Consider the following 16,346-nt stretch of genomic DNA (forward strand, 5'->3'; position numbering starts at 1 on the left):
TGGAATCCACATGATGCAACCAAAAAGCCACATGACTGGGGATTTTTCTTTCGTCCTTTCTTACCTCATACTTTAAAGTGTTCATTTACAAATAGGATGTGCACACTTCTTTTTTTGTCTAATGTTAGTGGTTTTCTCCAAAAATCTAACTTGCATTACATAGCTCCAAAGTCAAACAATATTTGCACCATATTTCTGTGCAAACTGACCTGAAATTCACCAGAAAAAAAAAAAAATTTATTCATAGAACCACTGCTCCACGTAGCCCACACAGACCACACGTGTTATACAGGGCAGCACAACTCTGCTGGGGTTTCCAAAAAAAAAAGAAAAAAGAACCACTTAATTCATTTGTAAATATGTAAAACTTGTAGGTTCATTGTGCATGTTTTTCATCAGTTTTTAAAAGAAAGATCTTGCTGGAAAATTATACAGGCTTTATAATGAAATGGCACTTCAGGGACACCATTTTGACTCGCAGCAGCACTGAGTACCAGCTTCGGAGTAGATTCTGATAGCGTGTCCAGTGAACTTTTCTGTTCTTTCTGGAATGCAACAAACCCAGAAACTAAATCTGTTCTAAACTAAATCTAAAAATGTTATTATGTGGCTACTGTCAGCAACTACATACAAATTATTTCCCTTGATTTGGTAAAGACGTTGCAGTTTTGAAAGATAGTTCTCTAGCCTACATAGTCAGATTAGATAGAAAGCTTTCCAGAAAATTCCCCAGGATGTCTGGTCGAGATTAGTTATGAATTCAAGTGAAGTAGCTGAGGAACTGTAGAAGTTGAGGAGTTAGCTGAAGTTATGTCCTGCAGATTGCTGTTTGTTGTTATTATTTGTAAATGAAGAAATGACTTCTTATTCCCAGCAGCCCTGGTGTTTTTTCAGTGTTTCTGGAGGAATACTGGTAGGAGTCACATAAAAACAACAAAAACAACAACAATAATAATAATAATAATAATAATAATAATAATAAACGTCCATTTAAATCCGAATACAGATATAGATACGAATATTCTGAGCACTAAACAGATACAGGTACAGATAGACATAGTGGCATTGTGTTATACCCTTAATACAGACTTAGTGCTTTACAAATGTCCATAGTCTTTGTAGTTTTTTTTATTTGTAGAGCTCAAACACACAGCTTTTAATCCAATAAACATGAAAGATTCTTTCCAAAGATTATAATTAGGATAATCAAATTTCCTTCTTTCTATTTCGCTGTTTCCTCATTTCCAATTTCTGTTTCCTCATTTAGATTCATTAAGTATTATGAAATACAAATGAATCAACACGGTGTGACTCACAAGATGGCGCACTGCCCTGAAATGCAGCATGACGTAACTCGACTGTAGTGTTGCCAGATCCTCGGTTTAAGCTAAAATAGTTTCCATATATCGGTCTAAATTTAAGTGTTTGGTACAGTAACTACATTTAAAGCGTAATAAGTAGAATATACCTTTACTGTTGAATTTTTATATTTTAAAAGATTGAAATCTATACAATTTTTTTTAAAAAAAAAGAAAACAGTACAGAAATTTAACATTTAATCCAATGCTTACAGTAGGAGTTTATAATTTATCATTTATTCAGTAATTCATCTTCAGTAACCGCTTAATCCTGGTCAAGGTTGCGGTGGATGCTGAGTCCACCCCTATATTACAGTACATTTGGTAGAGTTTAGATATGTAGGGGTTTGAAAGGAGTATAGGGTTTATTTATTTATTTATTTATTTATTTATTTATTTATTTATTTATTTATTTCGCTCTGTGATGTTGTTGATTTTTGGGGTGCAGACCTGGCAACCTCACATAACAGTTTTGGGTGTGTGGGGGCGGGGCTTCTGGTCAAGAGCGCAGCGCGCGACTCTTCCATGCAGTTCAGTTAGATCTGGCGGAGGAGCTCAGAAGCTGGAACAGGAAGTTTTTACTTCTTTGTTTTTAATCTATAATAAATAATCATCATGATCATCGTAATTGAGGATCAGGTAAGTATTAGAAGCTAATAGATTTGTCGTTTCCTTGTTTTTAAAAAGATTGTATGTATTTTTTCAGACTTTTTCAAGCCGAACATGGACGTTGCCTTTTTTTTCCTCTGTATAGTGTAACGTGAATAAAATGTATTTAATATTTCTGATTATATGTTTAATCTGGAAGAGTATTATTAATCTTGTTCATGTAAAATGCGACTTATTTAGCTGGCTGGTTAGTTAGCTTTATTAGTGCTTCAGTGGAGTTAGCTAACAAACCAGCCATATTCATGTAGCTGCAACTTTAATAAGTTAACCCCTGTTATGCGCAGCTCGTCAAATATGGTGGATAAACATAACCTTAAACGAATTATAATGAGGTTTAGATAGTTTTTGGCTCTTTTGGAGCCCCATAAATCTTCCCATTTCTCTGAGTATTAGTTTTGGCCCCGCTGTAAAATGGCGCTAGCTGAGTTAGCAGCGGGACTCGGGCTTTAAACCTGCACGTGCTGATTCAAAACCATAATTTATAACATATATATATTAAATAAATATCTATAACATGTTTATCCAGGGGTGTTGGGTTAAAGTGGCGTTTAAAAAATCCCGAGTCTTTTTTTTTTATAGAAGACCGGCTTTGCTAAGCTAGCTCTGAGTTAATCAAGAACCAAAATGTCGCCGTCTCAAGGAAAAAAGGTGGTTTAAGCGGTTTAGCTCAGGCAGTGTGGAGGGGAAAAAAGCAAGTTATTAAAATCATTTGTATTGTTCTGTTGGTCAATTTGTGATGATGAGAGGAGACAGAGCTCATTTTAACTCTTAAGTTTCCAGGTTTATACCCAAATGTTTTAAAGGCTTCATTATTTTCCACAGTTTCCACTCGGTTAGATTTAACACACGCACACACACTTTATGTAAAATTTCAGTAGTTTTCTTTCTGAAGAAGTAGTCTCTCTGTTTTTTTTTTTAGTTATTAATTAAATTAACCATTTCACACCATACTAGCTGACATTATGCCAACAGGCGGCACATCGCGCGCTCAAACACGTGGGTCTGGGGGGGGGGGGTTATACGTCCCATGTGATGTATGCATATATGTCCCATGTGATGTATGCATATATGTATGCATTCATCTTTAGTAACCGCTTTATCCTGGTCAGAGTTGCGGTGGATCCTGAGCCCACCCTTATATTACAGTACATTTGGTAGAGTTTAGATATGTAGGAGTTTGAAAGGAGCATAAGGTGTTTTTGTTTTTAAACTTTCTGTGATATTGTTGATATTTTGGGGTGCAGACCTGGCAACCTCACATAACAGTTTTGGGTGTGCAGGGCATGATATATATCCTGATCAGCCATAACATTAAAACCACTGACAGATGAAGTGAATCTAGTGATTATCTCGTTACAATGGCACCTGTCAAGGGGTGGGATATATTAGGCAGCAAGTGAACAGTCAGCTCTCGAAGTTGATGTGTTGGAAGTGAAAAAAAAAAACGGGCAAGCATAAGGATCTGAGCGACTTTGACAAGGGCCAAATTGTGATGGCTAGACGACTGGGTCAGAGCATCTCCAAAACGGCAGGTCTTGTAGGGTGTTCCCGGTATGCAGTGGTTAGTACCTACCAAAAGTGGTCCAAGGAAGGACAACCGGTGAACCGGCGACAGGGTCATGGGCATCCAAGGCTCAGTGATGCACATGGGGAATGAAGGGTAGCCCGTCTGGTCCCATCCCACAGAAGAGTTAATGTAGCATAAATTGCTGAAAAAATTAATGCTGGCTATGATAGAAAGTTTTCAGAAAACACAGTGCATCACAGCTTGTTGTGTATGCAGACCGGTCAGAGTGACCATGTTTATTCCTGTCCACCTCCGAAAGTGCCTACAATGGGCACATGAGCATCAGAACTTCACAACTGGACCATAGAGCAATGGAAAATGGTGGTCTGGTCTGAATCACGTTTTCTTTTACATCATATGGACAGCTGGGTGAGTGTGTGTCGCTTACCTGGGGAAGAGATGGCACCAGGATGCACTATGGGAAGAAGGCAAGCCCAACCTTGGGTCCTGGCATTCATGTGGATGTTACTTTGACACGTACCACTTACCTAAACATTGTTGCAGACCAAGTACACCCCTTCAATGGTATTTCCTAATGGCAGTGGCCTCTTTCAGCAGAATAATGCGCCCTGCTACACTGCAGAAATTGTTCAGAAATGGTTTGAGGAACATGATATGGTGTTGACTTGGCCTCAAAATTCCCCTCAATCCAGTTGAGCATCTGTGGAGTGTGCTGGACAAACCAGTCCAATCCATGGAGGCCCCATTTCGCAGCTTGCTGGACTTAAAGGATCTGCTATTAACATCTTCAGAGGTCTCATGGAGTCCATGCCTCACCGGGTCAGAGCTGGCCTGGCAGCGCAAGGGGGACCTACACAATATTAGGCAAGTGGTTTTAATGTTATGGCTGATCGGATAGGAGATTCAGTTATCAAAGTAAAATCTAGACACCAAGTTTTTACATTTGTTGTCTTCAGGCATTCCCTTGTCATTCCCATTAACAGACTCTAATTTATCACACCTCATGTTTATATTTTTCAAAATAGGTTTTAAAAATAGCAAGAAAATTTAAGCAAGTTATAACTTGCAAATGTCTGAATTTGTTTAATGGGTAAGATTCAGGAATCCTGAAGTACGTGTATTTTATACATGTATAGCATAAAGGCATTAAACCCAAACAGCATGTGTCTGTCTTGTACATGGGCTAAGTGTTTATAATGTGACTGTAAGTAGCTTTTACTACGATTGACACCCTGTTAAGGTGATACGCCTAAAAACGTGGCTTTTCTGCTTTTTCAGCCTTTAGACCAAAAACGAAAAAGCCACTTCATTGAAGTGGAAAGGACGTGGAATGCAAAAGGTGCATGTTTGTACATTGATAGTGGTTTTCATGTTGTGCTGACTTAGTCTGCTTGAACTTTGACCTATGAATTCATGAGCTTCGATCTCATGAACCAGTGGGGGGGGGGAATGGGCAGGCCTGTTGGCTGGTAAAAAAAATTACAGGTCCTTATTATTGAATACCGTTCACACTAGAATTTTTCCAGGCTGTTTTCTTGCCTCTTGTCACTATCCGAATGCTCCATTATTTGGAATGAACAGATAACTTTTGTTTTTTGAAAATATAAATAGAAAGGGGGTGCATCCATACAAAGAACATGAGAACAGATATTTGCATGCATATACATATTTGGCATAGGAAAAACCATCTACATGTGAAATCTGAGCTGCTGTTTTGTGCACCACCATTCAAAAGGAGCACAATGTTGTCACAGTAGCTGAGGAAATTCTGGAAAGACCACATTTGGCACATTAAGAGGTTACGTACGTGCCAGAAATATTGGTTCAACCAGAATAATAAAAGGTGTGGTGTTATGCATTTTGGATTTTTTTGCCCTGCAGTGAATCATATTGTACTAGAAGATTTAGTTTCTCAACAACTGCTGATGTTCTGTCTAACAGGTTTAACTTCATTTCTAATGTCATCACTTCTACAGGCAGCTTTTGATAAAGCTCTGGCTGACGCAGGTGATAAGCTTGTTGTGGTGGACTTCACAGCCACTTGGTGTGGGCCTTGCCAGAGTATCGCTCCCTTCTACAAAGTGAGTACATCTTGCTTTTAATATAGTTTATCACATCTCCTATCATGCCTCATAGGGACTTCATATACCTGAGTGCTAACTAAACCCGAGTTACACAGACACTGGCACTAAAGGCCACTACTGATAATGTGGCTGTTGGTAAAATCAACACCACTATGTTGTTTTAATTATTATAGGGTTTGAATTTTTAGAAAGACAGTGATACAAAATGCATCTGTTTATTGAGTTATCTCCAGATGTCTATTGATTACATTGAAACCAATGAAGTCTCAATCATTAGTAATAGATATTAGAGATTTTCTCCTTGGAATTGACATGAAGTGAAAAGATCAGTGAATATACTAGTGCTCTGACACCCATCTGTCTGGTTTCCAAGTCCATGTCAGAGCAAACGTTGATAACTTTGTTTGCTGTTGGGTTTAATTTCTCACTGCATGTATTTCAGTGAATGAAAATTTTTTTTAAAAAAAGGTGGTTTGAGGAGTGTGCAGAACTTCTTCATTCATTGGTCAGAAAAATGATGATGGAAAAAAGTAAATAAATCTTTACACAGTGTGTGTAGAGATCATAAAAATCACCTGAACCTGGAGACCACACAGCCTGTGCTAAATAAATGTTTACATAATTATATAAAGAACTTGTTCGCTAGTGTTTTTTAATGGCCGAAAACATTTGACCGTCACACCCTTATGTGCTTGTTGAACAATAAAATCCAATTTAGTCCCCCTTTACTATTATAATAACTACTGGAAGGGCTTTCCACTAGATTTTGGAGCGTGGCTGTGGGGATTTGTGATCATTCAGCCACAAGAGCATTAGCGAGGTTAGGCACTGATGTTGGGTGAAGAGGTCTGGGGTGCAGTCAGTGTTCCAGTTCATCCCAAAGGTGTTCAGTGGGGTTGAGGTCAGGGCTCTGTGCAGGACACTCGAGTTCTTCCCCTCCAACCTTGTCAGTGTCTTCATGGAGCTTACTTTGTGCACAGGGGCATTGTCATGCTGGAACAGGTTTGAGCCTCTTAATTCCCGTGAAGGGAAATCGTAATGTTACATCATACAAAAACATTCTAGACAGTTGTGCGCTTCAACATTGTGGCAACAGTTTGGTGAAGACCAACAGATGGGTGTGATGGTCAGGTGTCCACATACTTTTGGCCATATGCGTAGTGTGTGTAATTAGATGTGTTTATTGTGTGTTCTTTGGCTGCTGTGGTGCCCAAATGTCCCTTTGGGGATCAACAAAGTACATCCATCTACTACAAGCAGGTACCAAATTAGACATTTACATCTATAGCATGCAGCAGATGCACATATCCAGAGGTTACATAAGTTGTGGTTAGAGGTTGGTGGTTACAGGTGGTTGTTTTGTGCTTTGGGTTTGTGGGTGCGTTATGGGTTTTGTCTGCTTGTCTGCTTAGATGAAAGCATCACTGCAAGTTAATACAATGTTCTTCTGACTTGTCTGACCTTACGACACAATGTTGGTTTTTCCTTTAATTTGTCACCCACTGTTGTTTATTTATTTAGGCATGCAGTACCAGGTAGTGTTTTACATGTTCATTTTCATGAACTCGAGGCCCATTTTGGCTAGCTAAGTTTTTTGCCATCAGTCCATGCTTCTGTCTGTTTGTCTATCTGAGATTCTGGTTAGCATTAGATATTTCGAGAACGAATGGCTGAATGTGACAGTACCCAGTAGTGTTGGTTGTCTTTTACTTGTACGTGTAAAAGGTACATGCGAGAGGCTTTTGCATGCAGGTGTTTCTTCCTGCTGTGTGTTTGCATCAGTCTTTGCATTAATCTGCAGTAGGCAGCCCTCGAGCCATTTCCAAACCAGTAATGGTTAGATTTTTTTGTTATTGGATTAGCATTAAAACATGAGCTACTGTTCAATGTGTTGCGCTGTTGTCGGAGATGCTATCCAGCGGATACCTTAACTAACATGTTAATTTTTAATTAGACATCTTATCCTTTACCTTCCTCCTTTTCAGACACTGTCTGAAGAAGCAGGTAATGCCAACGTGGTCTTCCTCAAGGTAGATGTGGACGATGCACAGGTTAGTAATCTCCTCTGATCTCGCACCATTCTTTTATTCCAGTGTTTGGGGGGGGGGGGGTGGGGGGGGGGGGGTGAGTAGGTAACTGTATCTGTTTAGTGCTCTGTGTCTGTATTTGGATTTAAACTTGGTTAAAATTTACTTGGCTGTATTTCATAAAATATAAATGAACTAGTAACCTAATTTAAGGATGCTGTAAATGTATTATGCAGCACCATGGTACGTCTCTGACCCTTATATTCATTTAAAAAAAATAAATAAATAAATAAATAAATATAAACATGACTAGTGTGCATCCTATCTGTGTTTGTAGAACACATTATCTGTTCATTCTGAATAATGTATTCGGTTACATCCCTGCAGTGCTGCATTGAACAAAATCTGATGATGTTGCATCAAGATTCAGCTTTAAGGTCTATAAAAAGCCCTCTGGTTCTTTTGGCTTTGCCGTCTAAATCCTGCCTCCCATTTTACTTTGCTGCTATATTCTGAGTGTGAACCTTTAAGTACTGTTGACAAATCAGATGTCCTAGTTTGCATATGGAAGAAGACGAAATTACTGTGTTTTGAAACACATACATACTGACCTGATTGCAAATAAATATATTTTCATGCTTTACTTTGTTTCCCTTAAACAGAAAGAAGCAGAATCTTTCAAAGCCATGTGTTTGAGGGAGACAACATTTCTAATAACCTGGATAAAATAGTATACTAACCCTTAAAGTCCAAAAAAAAAAAATGTGGTAGTGCCAAAATCAAGCAGAAAGAAACATCTTGAATATGCTCCAGCACAGCAGTAACCTTTGTTTATTGAGAAATAAAGTTAATAAAACTCAAATGTAGTTTTTTAAAAATTGAGATTTTTTACTTTTTCTAGCAAAACTTCTTGAAACTAAACTGAACGCTGAAATCAAAACTATTTGGTTTATCTGAGGGGGGAAAGGGATGTAGAGTCTCGGCTCTGAAAGAAAAGTAAATGAGATGAATTAGTGTTTTTTCTCCCCCCTTTTCTTTCTGTAGGATGTGGCTCAGTCCTGTGAGATCAGATGCATGCCAACATTCTACTTTTACAAGAACGGAAAGAAGGTGGGCTAGTTACTTTACTCTAGTAAAAGCACACACAAAAAGCAGGGAATTGTATAGCCTGGCAAAATTCTGGTTTACTTTTCAGCTGAGTCTTTTACTAAAGCTTCCTGCCTTGATAGCTACACACGCAGTGATGCTTTTTGTAAAGTGTAATTTTCCTCCTTTATTTGTGCTGCAGGTCACGGAGTTCTCTGGGTCCAACCAGACGAAACTGGAGGAGCTGGTGAACACCTATAAATGAACCCTGAGAAATGTGTGAAGCATGAATTATAAATATAAGCTTGACCCAAACACACCTGTTGTCAATCCCATAGATTTTTCTAACAAGCACTCATTATCTTGCTTAATGAACTTTTGATGCCCTGACAGATGAGCTGTAGAAATAGTATGTTCAAACAGTATGCCTTACTCAATTCACTGTATTGCCATAATTATTACAGCTTTTTTTTTTTAAAAACCATGTAATTCAACAAGTTTATTCTGAGAAAACTAACCTGGGTCATTGAAATCAGGTTTAATAAACACAGATCTACAGAATACAAACTCTACCTTGTTATTTTTTTTTAAATACAAGATAATTTCTCTTTTAGACATCGCTGTAAAAGTAAGAGATGAGTCATGCACAAATCATATAACAATAGTATGAGGAGAAGCTACCGGGGGAGGGGGGGAAATGACTGCAGGAAATAAAGTAATGCCTTGAATGCAATTTGTTGCCAGTGAACAAGTACAAAAAGAAGTCTGGAAATTTCCATAACGAAGCCTTAAAGCACTGTTAACTTTTTACCATTGGCTTTTTGCTTTTAGCTCTAGCATCAGTGGTGAATTTACTATTAATTTCAAAAGAAAAAATGTTTGATCACTTGAGAGATTTAAGAATTTCTTTTTTCTGCTGTTTTTTTCTGGCTTGTTTTGAGGATTGCCTGAGGCTATGGTTGAATTCTGGAAAAAGGAAAATGAGGTTTTAACATGAACTTTTCCTACCAATAATATACGTTGACATCTCTAAATTTAGGAAAACAAATTTATAAAAATGGCATTATGTTTTTATTTAGGACATTTTCTAACCTTGCATGGCTGCCTGTCTGCAAAGATCATGTGTAATGAGCTAGTTTAACAAAGCCTGTGGTAAATGCAGACAGTGTAAAGATGTCTAAAACGTTGCTAGCCAAGTGTTAGGTGCCATAGTGAAACAGACATGAGCCTAATAAATTCAGTTTGTAATCAGATACTGGCTGTCAGGGTCCATAATGGTCCTGTTAATTCGCATGATTGTCAGAACAGAAGAGCAATTTATACCGTGTACGGATGAAAGTGGGCAATGTTTGTTTAATGACTTAATAAAAGAGATTAATAAGAAATTTATTAAGAGGGCTGACTGACTGAATCAGCGATTATATCCCCGCTGATGTTAGCATTAACAGAGATCATTGGAGTGAAGAGATGACAATGAGACCGGCGTTTAAATGCCATCAGTGACTTTTACCTCAGGTGATGAGACGGAGGCTGATGTGATGATGATAAAAGTGAGAATTTCCTGTTGTGAACTTCATTACAATTTGTCGGTAATAGTTTTATATTAGGTTATAAATTTCGAGGTGGGTGGGGGCAGTGGTATTGGAATGGAGACTGTGTATGCTATAAACCACTTTACTTCTTGTTAAGATACACACAGTTCAGGAAAAGCTTAGTTTTCACATCTACTGTATGTACAGAATAGTAGAAAATTTCACTGTGACCATGTGAAGGGCATTCCCAGGCTGCCACGCACATTTCGTAGAGATGATGTTGCCTTTACCAATGTACCAGTCTGAATTAGCTGTTAGTTTTACGTCAGCTCTCCCTTTACCCCAACCACGGAAATCAGTGTGACATCTTGCTCACCACATAGTCTTGGCACCTGAGCACAACTGAGTATCAGCATTTTTAAATTTTTTTTTTTTTTTAGTGTAGTAGTTTCTGTTGTACTGGTGAGTGGTTCTGTCACATTTTTTAATCTGTGAATGGAATGAAAATAAGCAGAGTGGCTGCACTTTAAACTTTAACTTTGAACTTTAAAAAAAAAAAAAAAAAAAAGTAGGCAAGCTGTATTTTTACAGCTGTTTGTAAATTACACATTTAGATGTGGACAGAATGAAGGCAATACTATACAGTTTCTAAGTGTTAAAATCGGCTTATATCTGTCGGCTTATATAGCAAAGATTTCTTTAATCACTCAAAAGAGGTAATTAGTATTTCATCAGATTTTAAAATGTATGGCGTTGTGAATGAGGACTTTATGAAGATTAACATTTGTTGAATAGTTCCTTGTGGAGCTCTGCTCCTATGGACGAGCTGTCACTGGACTGGACGAGCAACTACCTTGCCTGAATGGAGGCAAGAGTTACTTTTTCATCCTTAACTATTAATGATTAGTTTATGTTTATAAATAAAACCGTTCAAAATAGATTTAGATCCCTAATGAGCAAATCATAGGTGACAGTGGCAAGAAAAACTGCCTGAGATGACATAAGGAAGAAACCTTGAGAGGAACCCGACTCAAAAGAGAACCCACCCTCTTCTGTTGGATTATAAATCCTTAAAACAGAGACCTTTCTAGCAAGCCGAAGAAAGGCTTTAAACATACACAGCTATGATGGTAAGAAAACGCATATTTTATATAACACATATAGATACCTTGTATAAATAAAGTGTATGAATAATTGTTCAAGAGACATGAAGGACAGGATGCTATATCACTGTACTGATGTAAACGATGCTGCCGGAAACACTAAAGCTGCACTATTTCAAAACAGCAGTGCGTCACAGTACGAAATGCAAGTCCCCCATTATAGTCAACATGGATAATGACACAATCTAACAGTTAGAATACGCAATTTTAAATTTTAACCAACTCTCTTCTGGCTTAGACAATTAAAGCCAAACAAATCTACTTCATGATTACAATTTACTTTTCTATTATAAGTAATGCATTACAGTTTTACATTCGACTGACACTTTTCCTTCATGAAATGTTGTATTTGTGTGTTAATGTGGAATTTCAAAGGTAGTTTTCCATTTCGTAGAGAGCCACAAGGTCGTGTTGTATCCAATAGGATGCACCCAAATTGATCATGTGTTTTAGAAGTCACTAATGGTTGCATTAATTACTTTGCTTGTTTGATGCTATTTGTTTCCAGCAGTGCAGCAAACACTAGTAAAAGTATCTGAATGCCTTTTGATCATAAACATACAAATAAGCCTAAAAACGAAGAGAAGAAAGAGAAAGAATTGAACTGCACAAAACCTCAGTGATTAAATAATTATTTTACACCTGTTTTGGTATCTTGTCTCCAGCCATGACAGTGAAATCTGGCTGGTTAAATTAAACTAACATAACTGTCTTATCAAAAATGGGTGATTTAGTACATTTAATATGGAAATTGTATTGGTTTTAATGGAAACTGTAATGGTCCCTGTGGGTCTCTATTGGTAATTTGCTGCCTTCTGTTGGTGGCATGCTACACTATATTGCCAAAAGTTTTGGGACGTCTGCCTTTACATTTACGTGAACTTTAATGACACCCCATTCTTAATCTGTATGGTTTAATATTAGGAGTTGGCCCACCCTTTACAGCTATAACAGCTTCAACTCTTCTGAGAAGGCCTTCCACAAGGTTTAGGAGTGTGTTTATGGGAATTTTTGACCATTCTTCCAAAAGCGCATTTGTGAGGTCAGGCACTGATGTTGGACGAGAAGGCCTGGCTCGCAGTCTCCGCTCTAATTCACCCCAAAGGTGTTCTATCGGGTTGAGGTCAGGACTCTGTGCAGGTCAGTCAAGTTCCTCCACACCAAACGCTCGTCTATGTCTTTATGGACCTTGCTTTGTGCACTGGTGTGCAGTCATGTTGGAACAGGAAGGGGCCATCCCCAAACTGTTCCCACAAAGTTGGGAGCATGAAATTGTCCAAAATGTCTTGGTATGCTGAAGCATTAAGAGTTCCTTTCACTGGAACTAAGGGGCCAGGCCCAACCCCTGAAAAACAACCCCACACCATAATCCCATTCTTTCACAAACGTTTGTATTAGCAGTCTGCATGCCTAGGTGCTTGGTTTTATACACCTGTTGCCATGGAAGTGATTGGAACACCTGAATTCACTGATTTGGAGGGGTGTCCCAATACTTTTGGCAATATAGTGTATGTCTAGTGGATGCCATTAAGGACCAGTAATGGTAATGATTTTCATGGTTAGCTGATGGTTTGTAATGGTATTTGTAGTAGAAACCATTAGAATTTTGTGATGGTTTCTGTTGTTTTTTTTTTTTTCAGCAGGGTAGTAAGTAGTTTGCTAACAGCTGCAGTTTATGATATATTGTTCTGCTTTTTCTGGTAGCGTGTTTTAATACCAATATTTGTTGAATTGAAAGTGCGCTGAATCAAACGAGGCCTTGAAATGAGTGAGTAACCTGACTGGCTTCTGTTGTTGGTCATGGCCGCTGAGCCAGTATTTGCATATAGAGCTGTGCTTTTTAAAGCTTTGAACTCTTTTGAACCATTTTGTGTTTGTGTGTTAATAAATCGTTGCCTTGTACACATGCTTGTTTTCTACTTTGTTATGATAGTGTTGGGTGATATTAATCAGAGCTATGAGGTTACTACTGATTGTTCAAAACATATACAGGGTGTGGGAGTATGTAAAGGCAAATACTGGAACTGCAACATGCCTAGGGCTCAAATGTAAAGCTTATACAGGGGTCCATCGTGACACGTTTCCGCCACTGTGATTAAAACCTTTCTATCCTGATGGGAGTGGTCTTCTCTAGTCTGATTCCGCCCCCATCCAAAGGCCATGAGGACTCACTGAATGGTGTGATGAGGATGAAAAATGATGTAATATGTTCTAGCATTCACACGCACACCAGATCTCAATCCAGCTGAGCACCTATGGATCGCCATGTTAAGATGTGTTCACACTGTATGATTTTCAGCCTGATTTTGCTGTCTCTTATTGTGAAGTAATTTTCTCTCAGTTGTAAGTTCACGTCTCAGGAAGTATAATGTCACATGCTCACTGCCAGCCAATTTAGTGCCACAGCAACCAAAGACAGCTGATTCAGACAGCAGTTCTGGCAGTGTCAGAAATCTTTGAATTCTGAAACCTTTGAGTGCAACTGCTCCTTCTATGCTCATCTAGAAGTCATCAATAGGAGGACTGCATAGAATGATGCAAAACTCCTGGGACAGCTACAAATATTGTAGTGGCAATTGCAAATTCCAGACAAATTCATGAAAATCCAGTTTGGAAAAACGTTCATATGAACTATTATCAGGACATCGCCTTCACCTGTCAATCACCTTAACTGGGAGAACTAGATCATAGATCATACAAATGAGGGCTGATGTATTAGTCAGTAATAATCAAATGTTATACAAAAGTTGTATAGATAAGTTTGTTTCCATAAGTAATAAATCAAAAGTACATATACTGTATCAGAGGTTGTTATTAGATTTCCTTTTAAGAAAATGATCAGTTCTGCTTGTTTTGTTCAGGAATGATGAGGGGAAGGATGTACATCTCTGACATCAGTTGTATAAACTTAGACGACCTACGACGTCGTAATAACCACAAAAACTTAAACTCCATGGCAACCGTAAACAAGTATGGTTTAAGCACAAGGAACAACGTTTAATACCTATAGCACTTACACTTACAAAGAGCTGACACGCTGCCTTCTACCGTTTTTCAATCTGAAGGCTCTTCCGTGCCAGTCCTGTTGTCTTATAGGATAGCGCAGTGTCCATTGGTTCCATACTGCAGAATCTCAGAGGAAGCAGTAGGTCATCTGGGTATTTCTTGCCTACTGTTTTATGTATACTGAGAATTCGTACATATTACTCCTTTGGCGTACTGCTTTTCGTCTACTGTATATTAGGGTAGTAGGGAAATTCGGACACAGCAACGGTTACCCTGCAGCAGTCCTCAGATCAGCAGTACCCAAGTCCAGTGCTGGACAGTTGGAGGTCCAGTCAAGGCTAGTAATTAACCTGATGCCTACTAAAAGTTGCAATTAACTGGGCGATTGAATCATTTGTCTTATTTTGGACACTGCTGGATTCTGAACCTCCATGATTGCAGTTGATCAGCCTTGCCGTAGCTCCTGTACCCAGAACATAGGACACTCAGCAGGGATGCCAGGTCTATGTGACCAATGCAGCCCGATGGCCATTTAAAATCAGCACAATGGTCAATAACTTGAAATATGCCTGTGGCAGCAATTCAAATGTAGGCAAATTCTGTGGGGAAATCCACAGGCAGTGTTTTATCTGTTTTTAACGACATGTCAAGCTGACCCAGACATGTAAAGCCAATGCAAATGAGCTATAAGCTACCTCACTCATGAACTATGTATGTAAATCTGTTCAGCAAGTCAAGGCCTGTTTCTGATTCAGTTTATACTCTTTTTACACATGCAGCTGTGCATGTAAAGGTAATTGTTTTCTGAAAAAAGAGCTACATTTGAAAGATAGCTGGGCTTGAAATGCAGGGAAAGTTGGCAGGTAGGAAGTAGACCTAATTCCAGGTATGCTCAAGTGTGAACTAAACCTGCTGTTGTTGACATTCTTCATTAAGTATTTGTCTTGTGATTTTTTTTTTTACAATGTTATATGACGGAAGACTTAAATAATCAGATTAATAAATGCTACTGAGCAATAATTCATTTCCAAAACAAACACCGCCTGTTAAGTCACAGTTTTGTTCCAAATGTCTTCCTCTTTTCTTATAAGCATGAGGTAATACAAAGGGAATTAGAGTGATGACTAGTGACAACTATTGGTTATCCATTCGACCACCCACCTACCCACTCACCTGCCCATTCATCCTACAACCCACTCACTCATCCATCTATCCACCTCACCAATTCATCCACCCATCCATTCACCAACCCACCCATTCATCAAAACACCCCCACTCATCCATCCACCCATTCATCCATCAACCCACCTGCCCATTCATCCACTGACACACACATCCACCCATCCACCCACCCATTCATCCACTGACACACACACATCCACCAACCCATTCATCCATTGCCACATACATCCAGCCACCCAGCCACCCATTCATCCATCTACCCACCAAACCATCTGCCTATTCATCCATCTATCCACCCACCCATCTATCCATCCATCCATCCATCTGTCCATGTGCTTGTCCATCCTCCCATCCATTGAGCCAAACAGACATCCATCTATCCATATTCCCACCCATCCACCCTGTTGTCCACCCTGCCATCCTCACACCCATCATCCATACGTACATCCATCCACCCACTGATCCATCCACACTTCCATTCATCCACCCACTCGCTCATCCCCCACCCACCCATTCATCTGTCCAGCCATACATCTGTCCACTCACCCAATGATACTATAAGGCAGAAATGCACCACCATTCTGCCCCCACAAGTAAAGTTAAATAATCTAATACATTTTTCTCAATGTTTGATACTCCTAATCTGGGTAAAGTGTGTGTATCTAGATCCAAAAATAAATTTTAGTTAAACTTGTATATAATGTAAATGTG

At 38.8% G+C, this 16,346-nt stretch overlaps 1 protein-coding gene across 1 annotated transcript; it reads left to right on the top strand.

Annotated features, from left to right (window-relative positions):
* Positions 1-1,839: 1,839 nt before the first annotated feature.
* On the top strand, positions 1,840-9,319 carry zgc:56493 (Thioredoxin-like). Its single transcript, XM_026941456.3, has 5 exons — positions 1,840-1,997; positions 5,532-5,636; positions 7,625-7,690; positions 8,711-8,776; positions 8,955-9,319. The coding sequence occupies exons 1-5, from the start codon at positions 1,974-1,976 to the stop codon at positions 9,015-9,017; spliced, it is 324 nt and encodes a 107-aa protein (XP_026797257.1). The 5' UTR covers positions 1,840-1,973; the 3' UTR covers positions 9,018-9,319.
* Positions 9,320-16,346: the final 7,027 nt, after the last annotated feature.

This window comes from Pangasianodon hypophthalmus, chromosome 3 (assembly GCF_027358585.1).
Source record: "Pangasianodon hypophthalmus isolate fPanHyp1 chromosome 3, fPanHyp1.pri, whole genome shotgun sequence".
Classification (NCBI taxonomy): Eukaryota; Metazoa; Chordata; class Actinopteri; order Siluriformes; family Pangasiidae; genus Pangasianodon; species Pangasianodon hypophthalmus.

Coding starts and splice junctions, on each gene's coding strand:
- zgc:56493 (XM_026941456.3), top strand. CDS start 1,974: ATGATCATCGTAATTGAGGATCAG. Junction 5,637..7,624: donor GTATCGCTCCCTTCTACAAA/GTGAGTACATCT, acceptor CCTCCTTTTCAG/ACACTGTCTGAAGAAGCAGG. Junction 8,777..8,954: donor TTTACAAGAACGGAAAGAAG/GTGGGCTAGTTA, acceptor TTTGTGCTGCAG/GTCACGGAGTTCTCTGGGTC.